Here is a 22,860-nt window from a genome sequence, read left to right as displayed (position 1 = left end):
CTCTCCCAGCTTACTGGTGACTTTATGTTTGTGGGCAACTCCTTTGGCCATCACCTCTCACAACCAGGGTGCTCTCTGGACCAAGGCAAACAGAAAGAGATTTTCTTCCAGTAAAATACAGAAACCTCTGATTTCTACACTATTTTTGAAGGACATAATTGAAGGCAATGGGAAATGTTTTAGTGGTAGAAGACATAAATATATTGCTAAAATATATTACTTTTATCTCAGCAACATCACTGCCACAAAAAAAACCCCAAAAAACAAACCAACAAAAAAAAGCTTCAAGACTGGTTTGAATTTGGGATAAAGAGAGTGAAATACCTCAAAATACCCCTTCCTTCCCTTTGCTCTAGGTCTGTTGTTTTGAACAGTGCCTTAAACAGGACAACAGCATTTCTCCAGGAAGAAACTGGAAAATATTTACACCAATAATATTTTTTCCTTTGATCAAAATAGCTTTTATAACAAAATGAAAATTTTACAGGGGCAAATCATTGCAAAAATATTTTGCTTTAAAAAGTGAGTCCATGTAACAAGAGGCACATTTTCAAATGTGAGACAATCTGGTAACCAAAACCCACTGAAAATGAAAGTGAACTGAGAAGACAACTCCCATTTGTGCCACTCAATTTTTTTCCTAAAAGACAGGAGTGTCCCAGGGCTCTGTGGAAACCCTGTAACTTTTCTTTCAAGCCATCCCAAGAAATACAGGATAGATTAGAAATCTGCACTGGTGACTTAGCTGTTGCCTTTTGTAGGGCTGAGAGCTGTAAGGAGCTTCTCTGATATCGCCCCTCTGTTCCCCACCAGGCTTCCCTGCAAACCCCTGGAAGCAGGAAGGGCAGGCAAAAACATTAACCTGTGATCTTTAGCTCAGAGGAAAGCTGACAGAATATGGTGTTTATTTACTCAAGTCAACTCTTGCTGAAGATGAGTTTATGGAAGGTAATGACACCATTACAGTTCTGTGCAGAAATACATTTCTAAGATTTTTTTTAAAAAATAAAACCCCATACATGCTTCAACCTACAGGTATAATTTTTTCCCCCTGAATCCTCCACTGGAACTTGAATTTAAAACACAGTTTAACTCCTCAGTATGTGAAACCTCACGGCCACATTAATCGAGAACATCTGAAGCCAGGAGAAAGGAATCACTTCCAGTTATGTTGTCAGTGTTATGTGCATAACGTTCCCACAGCTGTAGATCCATTGTGCTCCATGTTATAAATAAGAAATTGCATGGTGACAGCTAAAATTCAAAAGCGTTAATGTTTCTCTTTGCAACTCTTTTTCTATTTTTGCCTTTTTTCTTTTTTTCTCCCCCCAGTCTTTTGAGGTTTCTCCCCTTTCCCTCCTAGTAGAAGTTACTTGAAGCAACATCACGGCTTACGGACTGACATATTTACGGTAATTAAAAAATAGTAAACGCCAAGCAAATATGACTAATGTTGTTATTTGGCAAGTGAGCCAGGGGTGACCTATTGATTCTGAGCCAGGCTGTCGTGTTTGCCTCAATAAACACCTCTCCTTCTTCTGCTCAGCTCGGTTCTCCCGGCACTCCGGGGAGAAAGGGGCTCCCAGGAGGTGGCCAAGGCTCTGTCCCAGCCGGGCCAGGCAGGGAATACAAACGAGCTGCCTTGTATCGCTCACATTCTAGGTTGTGGTCCTTCTCAACCATGAAAAACAGCTACAAATTGTTCCCAGAGCTAAACCACTTAACATCTTGGCACTTGGTTGTTTTTAACTTTGTAACAATAGGCACTGTTCACTCCTCTCAATCTCAGTTTTTTATTCTATAATAAAGCAGGAATACTGATGAAAGGCTAGTCACGGCTTCTCCCCGTGGTATCAGGGTGGTGGCATGTGATGATTCACATGGGGTGTGTTTGATCCAAGAAAGCCCAGCCTCTGCTTATTCTTCCTTTGTTCTGTCATCTAAGGTGGAAAGGCAGAGAGAGACGAGTTGAGATTTTTTTTTTCTTTTTACTATTATTTAGCAGTCACAGAGCAAGATACATATAAGCAAAACAACAGGGAGTGGAATTCTTTTCTTCAGCATAGAAAATTACAAGTAAGGGATGTCTTTGAAGTGGGAGATCTGTTTCCTGCAAAGTATGGACATTTTATTCTCATTTATACATTATTCTTATCCCCCGGCAGGTCTTACAGAGTATTATGTGTGCTGCTATTGTGTTGTGTAGCCCTGCAGAGGGTCAGCATTTGCACTTGGTGCTGTAGAATCACATAACTAAAAGATGGCCCCAGCCACACAGAGTTTAAATTTAAGCCAGGAGAGAACAGATTCAGCCAGAGGGGGATGAAAAAAATCCTACCAGGATGTTGTGGGTAAGCACAATGAAGCAATGGTCTCAGCACATCCAGCCTACACCTTTGTTGGCTTTTTCACAGGGAAAAGTTTTAAGAAGGGATTTGAAGGGGAATAATTAGATAACTCTGTCGATGCCACTGTAGTGCTTCCCGTAAAGAAAACACACAGATCCTCTTCTGAAACTGTAATGAGCAAAGCAGAGGTGACCAGCACCTGTAGCAAAAAAGGAGCTGGCCTTTTGATCCTGAAGGGATGTGAAGCAAACACACCAGGCAGGCTGTGTGGGCAGGAGCAGGGCTGGAAGGGAGGCTTTAAGGGAGGCTGGCAGATTGTGCTCCATACGGGAGAGCAGAGGGAGCCGCAGGAGGGGCACCAGCACAAGGGTGACACAAGCAAAGCAACAGGCTCTGCAAATTGTTTTCACAAGGGCACTGTTGATGTTCTCAGTGGGGGAAAAACCCAAGGGCTGGACACAGAAGGCTTTTTTTCCTCCAGGCTCCCATCAGTATGCAGCTATTCCTGACACTACATCGCTTTCACTGCTGGGTTATGCAGCCCCTCATCCCTTCTGCAGTTTCCCCTCTGTCCTTGCACACTCACAAGGAGCATTTAATGACTAACTCCCCCTCAGAGTTTTCTCCTTACCTGATCTCTGCTGTTGCTAACAGAGTACAATTTCACTCCAAACCCTTATCAGTGTATCTACCAAGAAAGCTTGTTGGAGGGAAAGATAAAACCTTCCTGAGACAGAAGTCTCTTTTGTAACGCTGTCCTGACTGCCACTTGATGGAAAGCAGTGCCTTCACCCACACGTGCTCACTTTGCTACCCACACAGGGCACTTACCTGTTCCTTGAGCTCAGCCAGCTGACTGGAAAGCTGTTTTACAAGGCTCATGGTTGACTCCAGCCTCTCCTGCAGGTTCCTGATTTCATTTTGTTCACTGTCACCTTCATTGCTAACCAGAGACATGGCTCTCATCCGAGGGAACCAGTCCAAATTCTTCTCCTACATGGGTATTAGAAAAATAAGGCATGTTAGTTAGGAGTTTATGCAGGGCCACTAAGCTGAGCCTAGAGAATGAAAGCTCAGGACTTCTGCTCAGTGGATGACATACAGCAAGTGTGCTTAAGCAATAAATTCAGTATTTAAAACAAGCAGTTTTATTCTTGGTTGTCCTTAGCTACAGAGAAGGTACCAACTGGAAAATCTGGGTTCCCCAGAGCTGCACCTGTACTGCAGTGTGGGCAGTGTTGGCACATTCACCTGTGCTCTGGCAGGCAGAAATGTCCCCACTGGGAAGATTCCTCTGGTATACCAGGAAAGCCTCAGTGCTCCCCGTGCTTGGCTCTTAAGTGTATGCAGGGACACATTTCCCCTCCATCTCTTCAGCTTGGCTGGCCTCCATCTATTTCGGCTGTCCTTGCAGCAATGTCAGCAAGCCAACACCAGGAAAACAAGACAAGAGACTTCTGGACCAGCCTCAAGCACTTGTACTGGAAGAGCAGAAGGACCTGGATCCAGCTGCCCACAATAGGAGACGTGGGGTCCTGGGAATGGCTTAGGCTTCAATGTGCTGTCCAGACTGTGTATCTTGGATAAATGCAAGCAGAACCCCACGGCCAAGGGCTAACCTGCATGGCATGGAACAGCACTGAGCTGGGTGTTTCTTTATCCATGGACTCAGGCTACGAATTCATCCATGACAAAACCACTGTAAACAGATGATATATGAGTCAGGAAGGTGCTGCGTATCCGCACGAGCCCAAATTGTCTCCGTGGCTCAGGGGCACAGATATTTGTGTGCAGAGCTCAACAGATGGAGGAGACGGAAAGGTGCACGACTAGGAGGAGTGTCAGCCACATGGAGAGCAGCCTGCTTTGCCCTGAGACAAGGGGAACAGAGCAGGTCCTGCAGCGGGTAGGGCGTTACATGCCTGCATTTCTGCCCTGTGCCTGGTGGGCGCAGGAGGAGGATGTGGCTGGGCCATGTGCACTTCATAACTTGTGAAGAGAAGCAGAATGACCTGAAGTGTATTTCTTCCAGTCCCCTGAGCTGTGAATGGCCCCACACAAACAGCACTGTGTCGGGAGGCATGGAAAGGAGCTCTTTCCAAAAGTCTTTCTACAAGACACCTGGAAGGCAGGAGCTCTGCCACTTAAGTTGTCCAGGTACTTGGTAAAGTTTTAAGTCCATCAAACTGGTCGTAGTCTTAAACTTTGCCTCTATTTTTCCTATGAAAATAGAGAAGGCAGTGATGATTCTGCAGCATTTACACATGGGCAGCCGTGCCTGAGGAGGGTCCAGGAGGGCTGGTCCGGCAGAGCTGTGAGCCTGGGATACACCAAAGCTTTATCATTCTTCCAGTAGGATTTCCTTTCACCTCTGCACTGCTCTGCCCTGATCACCAAACCCTCCCCTCCTACAGCAGCATGATTTAGAAACAACCAAGCTGAGCCTGTGTGAGCACAGCAGCACTCAAACAGTATTCATGTTTGTCCACTCTTTGTGTTAACCCAGTCCCCTCTGTCGCTCTGGATAGGACTAAATGCAAAGCTGTATGAATTTTAGCTTTTTTTCTTCTTTCTAACTCAAAACTTCCAATGAGTTTTTGTCTGGCTGTGCAACCTCTGGTCCTTGTCACTAAAGCAGCAGAGATGCCCGGGGAGCAGGAGCGTGTCCCTGGGTTGCATTTTGCAGCTCCGGGCTGGCAGCCGTGGGCGCCGGTGGAACGAGGCCTCTTTGCTCGCCGCTCACTTCTCGAGCCTCGTGATCTCATTATGACAATTTACTGTGGTTACGCATGATGCCATTTTCAATGGGTCATAACTCATTCAAATCAAAACCTGTTTTCACCAGCTCTGCTGGTGAGCCCGAGAGGAGCACACGTGACCCTCCCTGTGGATATCCCCAGCTGACACGCAGAGCGGGAGGCTCCTGTTTCTGCCACATGCGGTCCTGCTTACAAGACCAGCATTCATCTTCCACCAGTACACGCCGATATTTATTTTAAATTTATTTTGGCTAGGATGTAGCAGAGCATTCATCACGTGCCTGGTGTCGAGCACAGGTGTACTCATTTATACTAAGCTTAGTTTGTGCACAGAGCCTTTCTGGATTGATGCTTTTTTCTTTTTCTTTTTTTTTTTTTATTTTCAAAATGTTTGCCAGCAAATTTGTCTGCCACTACAGGCACAGAACTTTAATTCAAGGCAGCTACAGTGAACAGAGCTGCACTTGTACCTGAATTTTTCCTGGAAAGCTCTGGTATCTGCACTCATTACAGCTCCTCCTGCTTGCAGCACCTGAAGATGCCGAATGCAAGGCCATAGGAGCCAGCGGAGGGAACAGGAGCCCTGTCAAGCCTCACAACAACACCGAAGTTCCTAAAGCCAGGCTGCACAGGGAGGGCAATCTGAGACTCCATCATTGTGGTTCCTCTGTTTGCCGAATACTGCTGCCAGGATTGTGAAATGCATTTTGCTAGTTTTGTTTTTTCCATCTGCCACTCCCTCGCTCGTCCAGGACACAAGGCAGAGACCTCTGGCTGCTTTGGAAAGATTTTTGCTGACTGACCCCGCACCACACTGCAGCATTCGGAGGAATCTGTGTGGATGCCAGACATCCTGGCTCTCCTGAGGCTCCCAGTGTCACCTGCTTCCCTCCTCCCCAGCATGACATTACACTGCCTGGAGAGAGGGATGGCCGGGAGCAGCTGGAGACAGGGGTGGAGCAGGCAGCCAGCGCCTCACCCGCTGCCATACCACGCCGTGGAGCACACAGAACAGATGTGGCTCTTCAGCTGGAACCACCCTGCACCACATGCCAGCTCATCTCGGCCACCACGAGCCCCAGAGTCACGGGACTTCAGCAGCAGACTCCGCTCATTCACGTGTGCCCAGTTTTTGCCTTCCTAGAAATGCTGTGATAATCTCTTCCAGGAAAGAAACCCAGGTGTGGTTTAGTTACAGATCTGGAAAATCTGGGCCTTTTTTTCCCCCAAAGTGCTGTGGAGGATCAAGCAAGGATTTGAGCCAAGTTCTAAGAGAAGCTGACGGTTTGCATGGACTTGAGACCTCATAAAAAAAATGCTGCTGACTTTTGTAGGTGGCAGGGAGGCAACAGGTCAAACACCTGCCCACAAGTCCCACTTGGAGTCCCAAGAGCTATGTTAGGTCCAGGCCTCTTGGTTCTCAGATGCAATATACATCTAATAAAATCAGTCCAGCTGTGTATTTTTGTCATGCAAAGAAACAGAAAGATTCAAAATTCAGTAGGAGACATATTATAGCCTGCCAAGCTGTCTTTAGGTTAAAAATACTTACCTAGCTCTCACTGATAGTGCCTTTATAGTGCACACAGCAGGTACTTTCCCTTGCTGAACCGCACGCTTTTGCCAGTCAATATGATCTTACTTTTTCACTGCATTATGAACTGCAGAACTTTATTAAAGGGCAGCATGAAAATTAGCTTTGGCAGACAGCTCTGTTTGCTGAGTCTCTACCACAAACAAACAGCAGTTGGTGATGGGGACAACAAACTTTTGATCACAAACCTGCCAGGATCCAGAAGGCAAGTTGGACAAGGCTCCTTGGCCAAAAATTTCAGTGTTCATAGGGGGACACGCACTCTTGTGACTGCTCAGCAATGGGAAAGCTATTTTTACTTCAAGGTAATTGCTTGCCAATTAACTGCAGGTCATTAACATGTTTGTACAATCCCAAACATTTGTTCTGGGACTTAAATGTTTATGGGCTCAGTCCAGGGCTCACCTTGACCAACACCTTCAAGCTGTAACATGCAGGAGCACTCCTGGGGGTGTGCAGGATGTTATCTGTCATGCCTTACCTATTACTCTTAGAAATCCAACCATCTTGCCCAGGATAGCGTTCACTCAGAAATTTGAACCCTGCCTGGAACCGAGAGGCAATTTGGAGGAGGGAGGCAGGCTGCTGGCAGGGAGCAGGGCAAACCTCTGCAAACAGCTGTCATGGGACTCAATCAACAGCCACCAGGTTAGCCTGAGGTGACACAGCTCCAGCATTAATGAGCTCACAGAGGGTGAGCTATGTGGACAGGACGCTTTTAAACGAAGTGGCTGCTTGGACGAATAATTAATTGTGAAAATGTACTGAAATCTTCTTTCTAAACAACCATGGTTTAAGGCAGTATGTTGTTAGCTGTTATTGTTATTTCATCCTTGCACAGGACGGCAGCAATTCACAGCCCACCTACGGATCACAGCGTCTTCCTGCTCCACACTCTTCCCGCAAGCATAACTTGTGCCTCGCAGGATCCATATTTAAGCAGACATCTGTGTCCAGGGCACAGCGTCAGCCAGACAGGAAAGCTTCAGGGACAGAAAGGAGCTGCAGCCTCCTCTCCACCAGTTCAGCTGGGGGAAAGGAAAAAAAAAGGGAAAAAAGGCAGGTGGGACGAGCCAAAAGGCTGCTGGCCAGAGAGACTGCACACGAGCAGAGCAGACATTTGGTGTGGCCATCCAGTGCTCACTCCCTCCGTCCTCCCCCTCAGCTGGCGGGGCCCCAGCCGCAGGCACAGCTCCCCCAGGGCCAGATCTCTGTGCAAGTGCTCTGGGTGCACGTACTCGAGGTGCCCACAGCGAGGGCACATGCCAGAGAAATCACAGGGCTTAGAGGATTTGCTCCTTGTGCTCGCTGGAAAACCTCAAACCCTCCGTCTCGGAGAGGCAAGCTCAGAGCAAAAGTCTGCGTCTGCCTCCTGCAGTTTTCTGCGCAACTCTCTCCTTTCCCTTCTGTGGGCTTTCCGGGGGGATGGCAGAGCTGTGGGATAAGTCCTCCCTTCGGTAAAATATTGCCATTTTTCTGACTTTGCTGGCTCCAGTTGAGCATGGATGGAGGGAAGACTGAAGAAATCTGTTTAGAGTTTCTATACTTTGTATGAAGCCTCTCTTGAGCCATCCCTGTCCTGTTGGCACAGCCAACTGGCTTCAATCAAGCTCTCACGCTGAGCTGAATCCATGCCTTAGCAGTAATTGGCAGAGGGATGTTTCTTTAGGAGGTGCTGGTTTCACAGGCTAGCAGTGAGATGGATCAGCTGCAACCAGCAGGAAAGACTGGGCTGAGCCTTTAAAAAATAGATTACTAGATAACAGTGAGAGAAAATAGGTCAAAGAGTAGGACAAGGGGGATGAAGTAGAGGAGCAAAGGCAGCCTAATGCATACTTTCAGCTGGTGCTACAGCCACGGGCTGCGAATGCCACGCCGCCATCAGCTGTGCCAGACTCATTTCTCCGGCACACTCTAATGCAGTGACTCTCAGCCCTTTCCACCCCATGACCCCTTGATGCAACATGAAAACAAGCCCTTTCAGGACTTCCCTCCTATCTGAGTGGTGATTACTGCTCATGATTCCTCCTGGGCTCTGACCTGCCCTGCTGCATCCACCAGGCTGTGTCCCCCACCCCACATTTCTGCAAGGATCCTTCTCTCCCCAGCAACTCAGCGAGGCTGTCATCAGGAGGGTTGTGCCCTAACAGCAAGGCTGAGAAAAAGGGGTTGCTGGAAACCGTCTTTCTCCTCAGCTAGATGGTCACTGAAGGATGCCCAAGAGGAGCGTGGACATCAGTTGCTGAAGGTTTGCTGCTGAAGCCTTCATGTGCTGTGCTGGGCTGTCCTGGAACACACCTTTGTGGGCAGGCAGCAACCACAGCAAAAAAGGTTCCTACAGCTTTAGGAAGACTGAGCCTCTTTATAAAGCCCCTCAAGTGCCCCTTTGGGGTGGTAAAATTCTGCTGCACTGGTGCTGAGGAGAGACCCTGCTGGTCACCCCATGGCCTCCAGTGCTGAGGAGTGGCACTGCCAGTCCTCTGTGCCCTCAGCAAACAAACTGGGCATCACCGCTCTCCAGCAGGCAGCCCCTGCCCTTTCAGGCACGAGAACGAATAGTTCACTTCCCTTTTCTGGGCCAGCACCTTGAACAAATACTTTAGCACTGGGTACAAAGAGATCTGTTTACTGAGAACTATTCTGTATGTCTGAAATGCAAATAAACCCATCCAGTCCCTTCCCAAATGTGCTGCCCATATAAGCAGAGAGGGTTCAGTCTAAATGACCTTTTGAAAGCTATTATTTTTTTGTCTAGGGACAGAGTCTGGTCCTAAAAGTCTGGAATTATGTAGCTCCTATAGCCACCTTAAAAAGGGATTTTCAAGATTTAAGCTATCGTGTGCTTTAGATGACACAGGGCAATAACCACTTTGTGATTTAATCACAGACAATAATAATTTGGTTCAGTGCATGATTCAGCTAATCCACAATTTGATAAATGTTCGTCCTAAACTACAAACCCAAATAGCTTTCTGCAAATCCTGTTTGACACTTTAATGTTAAGACTGTATTTGATAAGCAATCTGTGCTGTACAAGAATATAGGAAGGGGGAATTTGGAATTGTTATACATGTATATGCATCCAGAACAGTAATTCAAAGAAAATAAAGATAAACCTTGGCAATTACAGATGAATCTTTATGCAACAAGAAAACTAATAGGTTTGGCTCGGTCTATACTGGATTGATACATGCTAGAGCTCCCACAGCTCACAGAAAAACAGAAAAACCTGTTACCCCCTGAAAGAAGGTTGAAACCACAACGCAGACCCACTGTCTGCTTTTAGCAGTGTCATTGATGCATTTACTTTCACTTTAACTTGGCTGAATGTTTTTGAGGGCTGCATCAGAATCTATCACTGTAATTTGGAGTAATTGTGAGTTCTTAAAGACTGATACTCAGGCCAGGCAGTTATAAAAGTCTCGGTGTTTCTGTATCAGCATTCCCACTTAGGATACCCCTGCAAGAATTACAGTGAGGAATGATAATAAACCCCAAATTGCGAACAGTTTTCTCTGATGCTCTGTGGGGCAGTTTTGCCACTCAAATTGAAGCTCTGTAAAGGACAGGCACCACAATATTTCTGCTTATCAAACACACTGCATTTACCTCCAAAAGACGGAAACTATCATGAAGGTAATTCTTCCCATAAGTTCGAGTGTGCTCTCACAAGCCACGTGCCAGCAGCAGGTCTGTGAGTCACACAGTGTCCCTAGAGAGGAAAAGGCCACCCTGACCCGGGCTGCAGCAGCCAGAGAGCAGCCACAAGGGGAGGGATCCCACTTCAGCAGCTCTGCCCTTGGAAGGCAGAAAGTAGAAACCAAAGTGTGCAGGAACCACAGGGGACTCATGGGAGAGCCCGGGCACAGCTCCTGTGTGCTTGGAGAGCCTCAGCTTGTGTCCCACCCCAGCACTGCTCTCCTTGAAGACACGTTTGCTTCTGGTGTCATCCTACTCCCCATGGCACATCTCTGAGCTGTTGCTTTCTTCTGCTGTATCAGTTGCTCTCTGCCACCTTATCTCTCTCAGAACCCTGAAAATTGATATTGTCCTGCACAAATCTTCAAGAATCCCAACACTACCATCAAAAGACAGGATTTGGTCTGCAATATTTGCGCCCTTAAAATAGATACAATTATAGATTTGTGTAAAACATGAGCTTATTTTTCCACACTCCTATGTTTTCATGTTGTTAGTGGTTACGAGACATACTTTAGAAAAACACTTCAGATTATTCATTTAAAATAATTAAATTATTTCTGATATAATCCCTGGATCTTGTGCATAATGAAACATCTGGTACAGAGGTTGGAAAAGAAATGTTCTTGGTTTTTTTTTTCTTTTTTTCTTTCTTCTTTTGTTAAACAGATGTTGTTGATACAAAACACAGAACTGTAAATCATAGCCTGCATGTGGACACAGACTGTCACTACCGAACAGAAATTTACTGTGGCTAGATAGGGGTTTGAAACAGCAATGAATCACTGGCTCGCTAACTTTGTTCACGTGGGTATGGTTTCAATATTCTGACATTAAGCACACATGTCCTTAAAGAAAGGACCTTGTAATGGTGGCCTGGGAGGCTCTGATTCAGCTCCAGCCGTCTCAGTGTGTGAAGCTCAGCGTAATGCCAGGGCAGGGGAATGTGGCAGGTCTCTGTCTGTGCCCTCCCAGCTGGGGCGTGCTCAGGGTGCTGCTCTGGAACCCTGCAGCCTCAGCTCCCCAAGCGCCAGCCCTGGCACAGCAGAGGGGCCATGCAGCCCCAACTCCACCACCAAAATGCCTCCAACTCTAACCTGTTCCTCCCTCTGCTTCCCCTGCTGTTCCCCACAGCATTTCAGTGAGGTCACCGTGGGTTTGTGGGCCAGGACCCCTCCAAGCCCGGCAGCGGCGTTGTTGCTTCCCGTTGGCTTTGTTTAGAGTGACCAGAATTCTGATACCTCTCCGACCCCTTGCCTTTCCCACTCCCACACTGCCTGCACCAGCAAGCTGAAGCCCCCGCTTCTCCCATTCCTCTTTTAATATTGATTTTCCTTCACAAAACACGCCAGCAGCACACTCCAGAGGCTGAACTCCAGACGAAAGCCAGCAGCATGAATCCCATTGCAACGTGAACGACCCCTGCAGTACCGGGCCACAGACGCCGTCTCCTCCTTAGACACGTATGCACCATCCACCAGTTTGGATGTGCTTTTGTCAATGTGCCTGATGGTTTGATCCAATGGATCAAGGTCTAACTCCATGGTAAACTCCAAGCCATGACTTCTGCTTCCTAGCTTTTGAGGCACAGGATTCAGGAGCATATTTGTTGAAATTTATGTTCAGTTGTTTGGGTCTTTTTTTCACATTGAGCTTTAATTCTCTGGTCCTGTCACCTTGTATTTTGCAAGTACTGTCCATTTCCTGGCTTTAGCTTCAATTTGGTGTAACAGAATCTTTGGGAAATACAAAGACTCAGCTGGAGACTCATTTTTCAGAGGCTCAGGACTTGACCTTGTTCTCAGCTTTACACAGGCAGAGCTCTGCTGATTGCAGCGCAATTGTTCTGGTTTAGGATACTGCCAGAGCAGAGGCATTTTGAGTCCTGATCTGAATGTTCCTGCTTCAGGCCCATTTTCACTCTGATGTATTTTGCACATGGGGCAGTATGAAAGGACAACTGAAAGAACACCACTTTCTTTGAAAATTAGTAAGAATTATTGACTATCACCAAACAGAACAGATTTTTAAGCAATGATACAACCACACACATACCTTACACATGCACAAAATCACGGAATCATTAAAGTTGGAAAAGACCTGGAAGATCATAAATGCACATACTCAAGTACCACTCAGAGGAGAGAATTAAGATCTAAGTTTCTCTACTGTTGCGATGTATCTCGGGGGAGGCAAAGAGTTACATTGTCCCACCCCAAACCGCTTGTGAAGGGCGGCCCAGGTGTTCTGATTGGGTTTGAGTCCCTGGGGGTTTTTCCCTTGCTGTGTTTCTACTGGTCCCTGACCCTGAACTCCACCCTCAAGGGTGGAAACCCTCAAGAGTTCTGTCCCTCAAAAACCCCTGCTGTGCCTCTGTTGGGGGCTCTCTGTTCTGGATCTGAGTTTGTTCTCATGCTGAATAAATGGTTTCATGAACCAGGAACCCGTCTCGTTGGTGTTCCATGCTGGTCCCCAGAACCCTGCAGCTTCCCTGGATGAGATGCTGAGGTTGCAGACTGTAACACTCTACAAAGCATCTCTTGACAAAACAACACCAAGCAATGGCCACCTTCCAGCCCTATGGCCTTGAACACTATCAACCTGCTCTCTGACACCTTGCTCTGCTCAAATGCTTGCCTGTGACCACCTCTGCACAGCAAGAACAACTCCTTGCCCATACAGGCATGATGGCCATGGACTGGCCCCATGGCAGGTCTGGCTGCAGCACACAAGGTACCACCTATCCACTTGGATGGAAGCACAAAGCACTTTCATTCCCTTCAGGGAATAGGTGGGAACCAGCAAAACTGGGCCCTCTACTCATACAGTTTTGTGTATAGTGTGGGTTGTTTTCACGGCTGCAGGCATAGATGAATAAAAGAAAAAACCACCATGGTACTGCATGAACCTTTATCTGTTTATACTACATTTTCATTTACTACTGTTGTGAGGAAATATTAAAAAGGATCCTCTGTACAGATCTGCTTTTTCTTTGGGTTTTTTTTTTTTTTTCAGTCCAGCATTTTAAATGGTTGGCTGTGTTCAGTTAAACTGGATTTTCACTTGAGAACAAGCAGATGATCAATTTCACAGGCCCGAATTTAGGATTTTCCTTCAGCATCACCCAGCAAAATGAAAAACAGAAACAAAACATTTTAATCGCACGTGTATAAAATACATAGGGTTCATTAAACATGATTTAAAGTTGCCTGTTTGTTTTGGAGGCTCTTTAGAGCTCCTACTACCCCAAACTCACAGAAGTGTAATGTGATTCCTGATCTATTGAATTTTGGAGGATGGCTGTAGTGGGTTCCATTATATATAAATTGGATGCAGCCACTTTACAATCTCCGATATATAATTTTATCTCAAAATGCCCTGTGAGGCAATTGTGTAAAGTACTTTATCAGGGATTGTTGTTGGTAATATTGCAAGAATTCATGATATAAAAAATACATCAATGCCATTTAAATTGAACAAAATGGTTCCCATTTTTTTTCTTGTAGAGCATTTTTAACCATCTTCTCAACAAATTTGTTCAATAAATACTGTATGAAACAAACATTTTCACTTTGTCCCACAGACGCAATTTGCCAACCTGATTGATTTCTTTCTCTACAACTAATCTGATTTCTTTAGGCTATACATCTTCGCTTTTATTAAAGATGATGCAATCTTAGCTTTTTATCATACACACATCCACCACACAAACAAGAGAGAAGATCTGCAAAGCAGTCTTGCAACCAAATAGGAAAGCCTGACACAAATCTCATAAAGCTGATCCCAAAAGATAAATGGCACAATGAGACCAAAGTTACACACATTCAGAAACTTATCTATGTAGACTAATACGGGCCAGTGGATTTTTCCTCCCGTGATAGATTCAGCAAACAAGTAACTCTGTCATATCTGTAGCACCCTGTAAATCAAGCTCACGCCAACGTTGTACCAAATCCCCCCAAATCCTGCTGCCTCTGCACTGCGAGAGGTCAGAAGCAGAACTGCATTTTTTGTAGCCTTTCCCTGGTTTGCATCTTGCAGAATCTCACTGCTATGTTTTGAGTCCCACCAACTTCGGCCCTATTTACCTTTAAATGGAGTTCCTCGTAAGGCAACAAATTCATCTCTCTGTTCTTTTACTGACTGCCCTCACTTACTTGGGGAACCCCACAGTCCTTCCCTTCCTCAGCATCTGCAGTTATCTGCCTTGGCTGTAGACAGTTTTTCAGTCTCTTTCCCGTTCAAGCAGCCAGAGGCTCAGTACCACTGTAATACAAAGAACAATAATTGTTTTCAAATGTTGCAATAATATTCTCAAACAGCACTGAAGTGTTTTGTGTCTATTGCTTCTCCCATCGAGCAAAATCAAATTAATTCGGTTGACACGTTTCAGGATCTGCTCATTACATTGTTCCTCTGGGGTTCAGCTTCTTATCACTTGCTGCGAGCCCAGTTAAGGTCCAGCTTTCACTGGCAAAGCCCTGTACAGCCAGTCCCAGGAGAATCAGGGCTCTGTCACTGCCAGGATTTTAAACGCAACAGTAGATGCCTATCCAGTTCCTTGGAGAGCCTTTCCATCACTTGGAATCACAGACTAAAGGTCTGCCCACACACAGATCCATCTCAAGCCACAAGCTTCTTTAACAAAGGGATAAAAGATGGCTTTTGCAGGCTGCCTGGAAAGTTAACAGCTCCAGCCTCTGGCAGGTCGAGGCGAGAGTGGATTCCAGCAGGGAACTGCAGCCTGTGTCCTGCCAGCAGCTCTGCTCGGCTCGAGGGCGCTCCAGCTGGAACACCTCCACTCCCTGTTCCTGGGGATGTGCAAGTTTCAAGGAACACAGCCTTGTCTCCAGACCCCTCCTCGAATTTTTAAGGCCAGCAGCAAGCAAATAAACAGGAACCCAACTCAGCTCATTTATATTAATTTGCAAATTGAACGAGTAGAAGTTGGAAGGAGGACAAGGAGGCTGTGACTACACTGTATTATCAAGTCAGAACCCATCTCTGTAGCAAAATCTTTGAAGCCTAAACAGACAGGTGGCCAAACCTTGAAAATACAGAGAAAATCAAGCTAAGCTTATAAGTGAGCCACAACATCACAGGGGCCAAAAAGACTAGGTCTGGGTAGTATCAAGCTGCTGATTCTGGGTCTCGGGGGAAAAACCCCAAATATCAATGAATATACTTTGGAGGAGTTTTAGGCTCTGCTCTGTAACTTGAAATTACATCACATCTGTGTACACAGAAGTGATTTCAAAGGAAAGAGGGAAATGGACAGGATTGTGTTGGTGCTTTAGAAGTTAACAAGAATGTGAGGGGCTGAGCAGAGACAAGGGCTCTGTGCCATGGCCATCCCCTCTTCGAGTCAGCTGGCGGACAAAGGTCATCACCATCCCCTCACTGCGCACAGCAAACCTGCCTGTGCTGCAGCACCTGCCTGGATACGAAGCTCTCTCCTGCTCCAGCTAATGACATCATTTCTAAGGAGGCAGGATCAGATCCATGGCTTCCTTTTCAAACAGCAGCAGGATAATTAATTTTGCCTGTCTGAAGAGGATGTGTATAAAGATAAACCCACTGAAACCTCAAGCTTTTGCAAGGAGGTACCAAGTGAAGCCCACCTTTCCCTTTATTTACCCACATCTCGTGCCTCTCTGAAGCAAGCAGGCCAAATAAATTATTTATGGGAGACCAAAGAGCCCATTGCTGGAAGATGCAGAACCCTTCAAGTAGGAAAGAAGATGCTCAGCTCTCTTGAAGAATAGGAGCTTTGTGCAAAGATGCAAAGTCCTCACGTGATGCTAACTTTTCATGCTTTGAGAAACACAAATGAGCAAGAAAGCAGCTAATTAGGCACGTTACTGTGATTGCTTATTTTATGAAGTGGAGGGGGAGGTGTTCAGCACTCTAATGAGATAATAGAGTAGAGGCAAAATTGTACAGAGAAACAAAAATAGCAATGGTCTTCCCACAGAAATGAAAATTATTTTTGAGCAACAGGAAAAGCAACAATAGAAAAATAACTCAATACCTAGCAGCAGAAAGAGCAGTGTCTCAATTTATTCTGTGCCTGTAAAACCTGGATAACACTCGGATATCTGACAGTAGATGGACCTCCCCTCAAGCAGTGGCTGGACCTGTGTAAAGCCCAGTTTCAGCTCTATTTTAGTGACTGTATCACTCAAGAGTGATCAGCTATGAGCTCCTCTGTGAATTTGAGACAGGCCTTGATGCAAAAAAAGGATTTTCTCTGGGACCTGGTGCACCTAGATCAAAGCTCTGGCCACCCCACAGGACCCATGTCCACGTGGAAGGATACAGAGAGCTGCGTTCTCACTTGATCTCCTATTTTGAGCGCAACCAAAAAATGGGAGCTGTAAATCATCTATTTAGGCATATTTCTTTAATTGCTTATTTTATGAAAACCCAACTGCAGACAAAAACAACACTGCATTTCCTAGGAAATGAGCCTTTCTCAGAGATCTCAAATCTTATTTAGCAGCTGGCTTTTGCGCTCTTGGTGTTACTGCCATGGCAAGTAATTACTCATAACGTGACATGCATCATATCAGCCTTTTAAAAGTAATTAAGAAAAAGTTGCATTGCTTAATGATATGTACATACATCTGATCCTTGCAAGTTTGGCTTAGATAACATCTGCTAGTTTTTGGAGCAAAGCCAGTCTTAAAACATAAAATAACCCGGCCCTAACAATGGGAGCATTATTAGCTTCCCAAAAGCTATAAACTCCATGCCCCACTCCAGCACATTTGTGTGCACAAGTCCTGTAAGGATTTTCAAGCCTGTGAGTTGCCAAATCAGAAAGTTCATGCTGAACTAGAATTAATAATAATGAAGAAGCCTCAAAAATACAGTTTATTCATAGTGAGCCAGTTTAGGAGCTGCAGCTCACCGTCCCTGGCAGATTCAGTTGCAGCAGATGAAAGGGTCACTCTGATCAGCTTTCTGCCCTTTCTCCTTGCTGATATTATTCCACCTATACAGAGGCAGCAGAACCAGTGCTGTGTCCTCTCCTCAACCACTGCAGTTCAGACTGACGTGACTTCAGTGGCCATCAATTTTCACATTAGTACTCTGGGCTGTGAGCTGCAGCAGCTCAGGAGTGAACAATCACATTCCTGGTCCTCCCCACTCTGCTGTTGCTGAGGCAGAAGGCACCTAGGGGAGGAAACTCCTGGAATTGTCTGGGATGAATCACCAGAGTGCATGTGAAAAGCACACGGAGTCTCTTCCTGAGATCCCAAGTGCCCATTCTGCAGCATTTGTGCTACCTTGGATTGACATCTCTCTGCTTTAGGTCATTCTCTCTACCCATACGGTGTTTTGTGATCCTTGGATGTAATAAGAATATCTACAGAACTAGCAGAGAAAACTTTTACCTCCAAAATTCAAAAGGGTTATGGATAACAGAATAGAAGAATTTTGGATGTCAGAACTTTTTTTCTTCCTTCTCCAAAGAAGCTTTATTTTAAGAGCAGAGGTCAACAGCCCTCTTAGTACATATAATTTTATTACATTCTTTGACAAAAATCGACAGCAGTAAAGAACAGCTTGTTCCACAAACCCCCATGCTGTCAGCATGTCCTTCCCCTTTCTGTACAGTGCTTTTTCACTGTCCCCACCTCTCCTGCCTGAATTTCCCTTGGAGCTGCCTCCCCTAGAAGCTCCACATGCTCTGCTCAGGGATGGCCACTGACTCTGTCAGACATCAGGGGAGCACACAGGCTCTGGCATCGGTGAAATGCCTTTTGCTCACTGACTAACCCTGGAGCAACCTCTCCCATGGTGTCGAGGGGACAGGCAGGCAGCCTCCTGACCCACAGCTGTCAGGCTCCGTGGGTGCCCTTGGCTCACACCTTGGCTGTTTTGACAGTGAGCTACGTCTGCTGGGGTTGGCTAAGATGAAAAAAAGCCCCTTTGCCAGGTGTGCCAGGAGCTGTACGCAAGCAGCTCTGGCTCCAGGAGGGAGCTTTTCCCCTCACCCTGCTCCTGTACCAGGGGTCACAGCCTCATGGAGCAACTCTGGCCACGACCTAACCCCGGGGAGCAGCCAGGAGCTGCCATGGCTCACATCACACCTCCCCTCCCGAGGTGGGAACACGGCAAAAGGCAGAGCAGAGAGGCAGGAAGGGTGCCCAGGGAAAAGGGCTGGCGCTGCCCAGCACACAGCATGGGCAGAATGACAACTATTGTGAGGCTTCTCAATGGCTTATTTGGCATTATTCCCTGAGCTGCTATTCAATCTAACACCCACTTCTGGGTATCTAATAGAAAAAGAAGGCAAAACCATGAGGCTGGAGGTAGGAAGAACAGAAACAACAGCACCATGTCAAATGAGCACTAAATTCAGCTGAATTTTCAAAACTTCAGTATTTAAAAGCAGCAAACAAAACAATCAAAATGTTTCAAAAGGAGAATGCATTTTTCCTCGTGACATGGCTAAATACTTCTCTTATTTAATAATTTAAAAGAAAAATAATAATGAAAAAAATGCTGACACCTTCAAAACATTTAAAATAAAACAGTTAAAATATTTTGTCATGTGGCCAATGCTGGGTCACTGCTGTGCCACAAAAGTGCTTTTAAAAGAACTGAATCAGAACACAATTGTTCAGAATTTCAGGCTGGTGTTGCTCAACCTGTCTCTACTGCTTCTTCCCTGCCACATTGATGGGAATAAAAGGTTCATGGTCCCAATGACCGTAATGGGGAAAAGAACCTGTAATTTCCCAGCAAAGATTGCCCTGCTTTAGAGAGAGGGTCCAATTCACAGCAGTATCCTTTACTCTTAGGAGCACAGGCTGGTTTTAGAGCATTTTTCAGCTGACTGAGGAGTTATATAATTGCACAATTACATCCAATTACATAACTAGGGTAAATAAGTAATAATATAATTAGGTGCTGTAATTATGTAGTTATGACAGGTAGCACTAATGCTGATAAAAGCCATTACGAAACTTGCTAAGAACTGTGGACAGAGCACGTGAGAATGAAAGTTTTAGGGCTTCGTTTGCTAAAGTCTTTCATTCTTTCAATGGGAAAAATAATTAATTTAATTGCTAAGCCAATAGCTTTTTACTTTTGCAAATGAATGGAGGTACAAATCATAGGCTAATTCATATCTCTGTTGAGCTGCAAAAAATTCAGTAACTAATCATGTCCTTTTTTTTAACCTCCATGTATCTATTTACAGCTACCAAGGCTTGACTGAAATATGTGTGTACAAATTACACCTCTTAAAAGCAAAGTATAAAAGTTTGGACATTAACCTTCATTAGACAGAGGAGACATTAAACTGTCTCCTCTGACAAATGGACACAAGGAACAACCAACGATTGCAATATCAATGTAATACAAGTCATGTGCATCTCTGGGTTTACTAGGGATGGTGTTTCTGGTCAAATGGGTCAGATAAACAGGGTTTTTTCTACAGGAATGAAAATTCAATAGGGGAATCATTCATGCAGGCTCTCAGTGCAAACACAAGGCATGCAGCCAGCTTTTCAAAGTTTCTGTCTCTTCAGATATTGTATAATACCTGTCTGACTTCATTAAAGAGGCTTGGAGAGCAAACAAATAAAAACTTACTGCCCTGCTTTAATATTCATTAATATTTCACCCAAAAACTGATAAAAGATAGTGTGCAAGAAGAAAGGGCAGTGCTGGAAGAGCTGAAGCGCTTTATTCCCACCAACAGCTCCATAAAGCTTGAGGTGTAGAAACTGCGTGTTGCTTTAGAGTACATTTTATGCTTGATGCTTTTTTCTAAAAGGAAAAAAACACAGAAAATTAATACCTTTCTTTATGAAAGCTGGATAGCTCTGGACTACTTCAATCACTGCTCAGAGCAGTATGCTAAGCACTGAAGCAAACAGAGAGTTCCTAGGAAAATCAAAATCACAGGGAACATCAGGAGTTTGCAGAGACAGTGTCCACAGTCCAGAGCAAGAAAGCAAAAGAAGTGCTCTACCCCAAGGTGTTCTGAAGCCAGAGACATGCAAGATAACAGGAATGTCTTGAAGCAAACCAGCCCTAGAACAGAAATAAAAGTGAACTTGGAAACCTGCAAGAATCTTCCATTTGAGTGAGGGGTGTGTACAACATCACCCGTGCGTTTCTTTCCCCCTCTTGAGCTGGAAAGCTGGAGAGATGAACTATGATGTGTAAATAACTCCCATTCATTTTGGCACCCAGGCTTTCAACTAACATTCCAAAGCACAGTATTCCTGGTTTTTTATCTGTTGTGCTATCAGCCTTCAAACCAGATGCTTCGCTGTTTGCTTGACAAATGATATGCAGAAAAGACTGAGAGTCACAAAGTAGACATAGTTTTGGGCTCTGATGAGGCTGGGCAATAGAGAAAAGGAGTATCAGAAATTCTAGATGCTTTTCCTGGTGCTTAGTTAATACTGATCATTATTCCAATGTTACCTCTTGCAATACTCTGCAAGACAGGAGTAGGCAAATGCAAACAATAACTTTTTAACTGCAGGTTCCTCACTTCAGTTGTAGGGATAGTGAGGAACACTCACTGCCAGTATCTACTCCAAGGATACTTGGAGCTAACCTCTACTTTCTATTAAAATTACTGCAGCACACTCCAAAATTTTGACCTATGTGTATTGAAGGACTTGAAGTCTGGATTTGGGTAGAAGCTCTCCTTAAGTGATGTGTGTGTGAAAACAGAATTCGATTAAATTCCACAGAATCCATTCAAGTTACAGAAGCAGCCGTAGAAGGCGTTCCTGATCATAACAAAAACTAATAGAATGAAGAGAGTTTTTCCAGGAGCATGATTCACAGAGTTTTCTCAGCCATATTCTGTATAGCATGAAATATAAAATCTCATGCCACCTTGTCCTTTCCAAACAGGTCCTGAGACTGCCCTGCTATCCCAACCACCGTTATCTATAGATTTTTCCTTCAATCCCATACACCCTCAACAAGCCTTTTTCAGCAATGAGTCAATTCCATTGGCATGTTCCTTGTGAAAGGTTAATTTTGAGCCTCTTTTCTGCCAGATCCTAACCAGGATGTGCTGTCCTACCCTGTCACTTCTCCCAGCATTACAAGGACGGTCACACAGCTTTCGGGCTGTCAGGGAGTCTGAAGCAACTTCTCTCTCTGTCTTCGTGACAAAAGCCATACTCAGGCTTAATTAGTGCATGGAATGTAGCACATCTCGTGTGCCTGTGGTATATAATTCATTACTATCAGGCAGTGTTTGGGACACACCAAACACATTTGCTGCAGCAGCTGCAAAAAAACTGCCTCTGAGAGTTTTCCTTTTGACTCTTCTTTTGGTCCTAAGCAAAGCCGTATCTCTAAATCTCTTCTTCCAGTCCAATATCATATCCATTGCTCCAATCATTATTATGCTCATTATTTTCTTTAATTTCTTAGTATTCCTTGTAGCATGGGGTATACAGTAAATTCTCTGGCTCCAAGAGAAAGTTTCCTTTTTTGTTCACTTAAGAAGTTCCAATTACTCATGCTATGCAGCACATCTTCCCTGGATTTCATACTAGGAATTGGAACTTCAAAAAGACACATCTACTAATCCCATACCAGATGCTTGTAGTTTGTTCTAACATTTATTTCTCTTTTTCCCCCCCCCCACTCTACCATTTCATTCCATGTAAGCTTTACATTTCTAGGTCCATAGAATGGATGATGGTACCTCTCCATCATCCAAAATAACCTTAACTTTAACTCATGGAAAAAGAGTGTAATAATCTCGAAATCTGGAGTACTGCTAACCACTTAAACAACCAGCATTCTACCACTGAGGAACAGGGGCTTTGAGAAATCAGTTCAGTGCTTGGTGTCACATGAGTTTTTGGTGCTTTTCTGTTAGTACTATGCAAAGAGGAGTTCCAGCCATTAAGAGCAGAAGTAAAATACATTAGTGAATTGCACATCAGAAAAGTCAAACCACTGCTGCCATAGGATGCATATATTTACTAAGAATATTAATGCATCTCTTGGAATTAAACATTAATACTTAACATATATACCACAAATTTTAAAATCCTACAAACATTGCAGGGAGAGGAAGAGGAGGAATGAACAAATGAGACAGGCCCCAGAGACTGATTCCACAAAATGTATTTCTGACATAAACTAAAATATTTCCATGTGTAACAAGACAACTTGCCACATGAATAATTTCTCGTAATGCAGAGTAACAGAGTCTAGAAGGATTTGTTTTAGGTTTTCTACCTCGCTCACCAAACTGCAGAAGTATAGATCCATCACTGCCTACAGTATAAACACCCTGAGCTGGGCAACGAGACTGATGGTTCAAAATTGAAGGAAATAGGCTGTTCCTTTGCACCTGAGCACTGAATTCCCATCACTTGCCACAGCAGCTGCCTTCTGCTACTGTCCTTCTAGTGGCAATAGCACTTAAAAAAGCTCCATTTAACTGCAGCAATCA

The 22,860-nt window shown here is 44.9% G+C and overlaps 1 protein-coding gene across 1 annotated transcript in view; it reads right to left on the bottom strand.

Moving 5' to 3' along the window:
* Positions 1-382: 382 nt before the first annotated feature.
* LOC131592968 (inositol 1,4,5-trisphosphate receptor type 2-like) overlaps positions 383-22,860 on the bottom strand; it is a 241,875-nt gene continuing 219,397 nt past the window's right edge. Inside the window, exons 56-57 of the mRNA XM_058864988.1 lie at positions 3,180-3,341; positions 383-1,940 (exon numbers count right to left, since the gene is read on the bottom strand). Coding sequence (XP_058720971.1) covers positions 1,854-1,940; positions 3,180-3,341 — 249 coding nt within the window. The 3' untranslated portion in view covers positions 383-1,853. The remainder of the gene's footprint in view (positions 1,941-3,179; positions 3,342-22,860) is intronic.

This window comes from Poecile atricapillus, chromosome Z (genome assembly GCF_030490865.1).
Source record: "Poecile atricapillus isolate bPoeAtr1 chromosome Z, bPoeAtr1.hap1, whole genome shotgun sequence".
Lineage (NCBI taxonomy): Eukaryota > Metazoa > Chordata > Aves > Passeriformes > Paridae > Poecile > Poecile atricapillus.
Note: the sequence above shows the minus strand (reverse complement) of the source record. Positions and strands in the feature narration are given on the sequence as shown.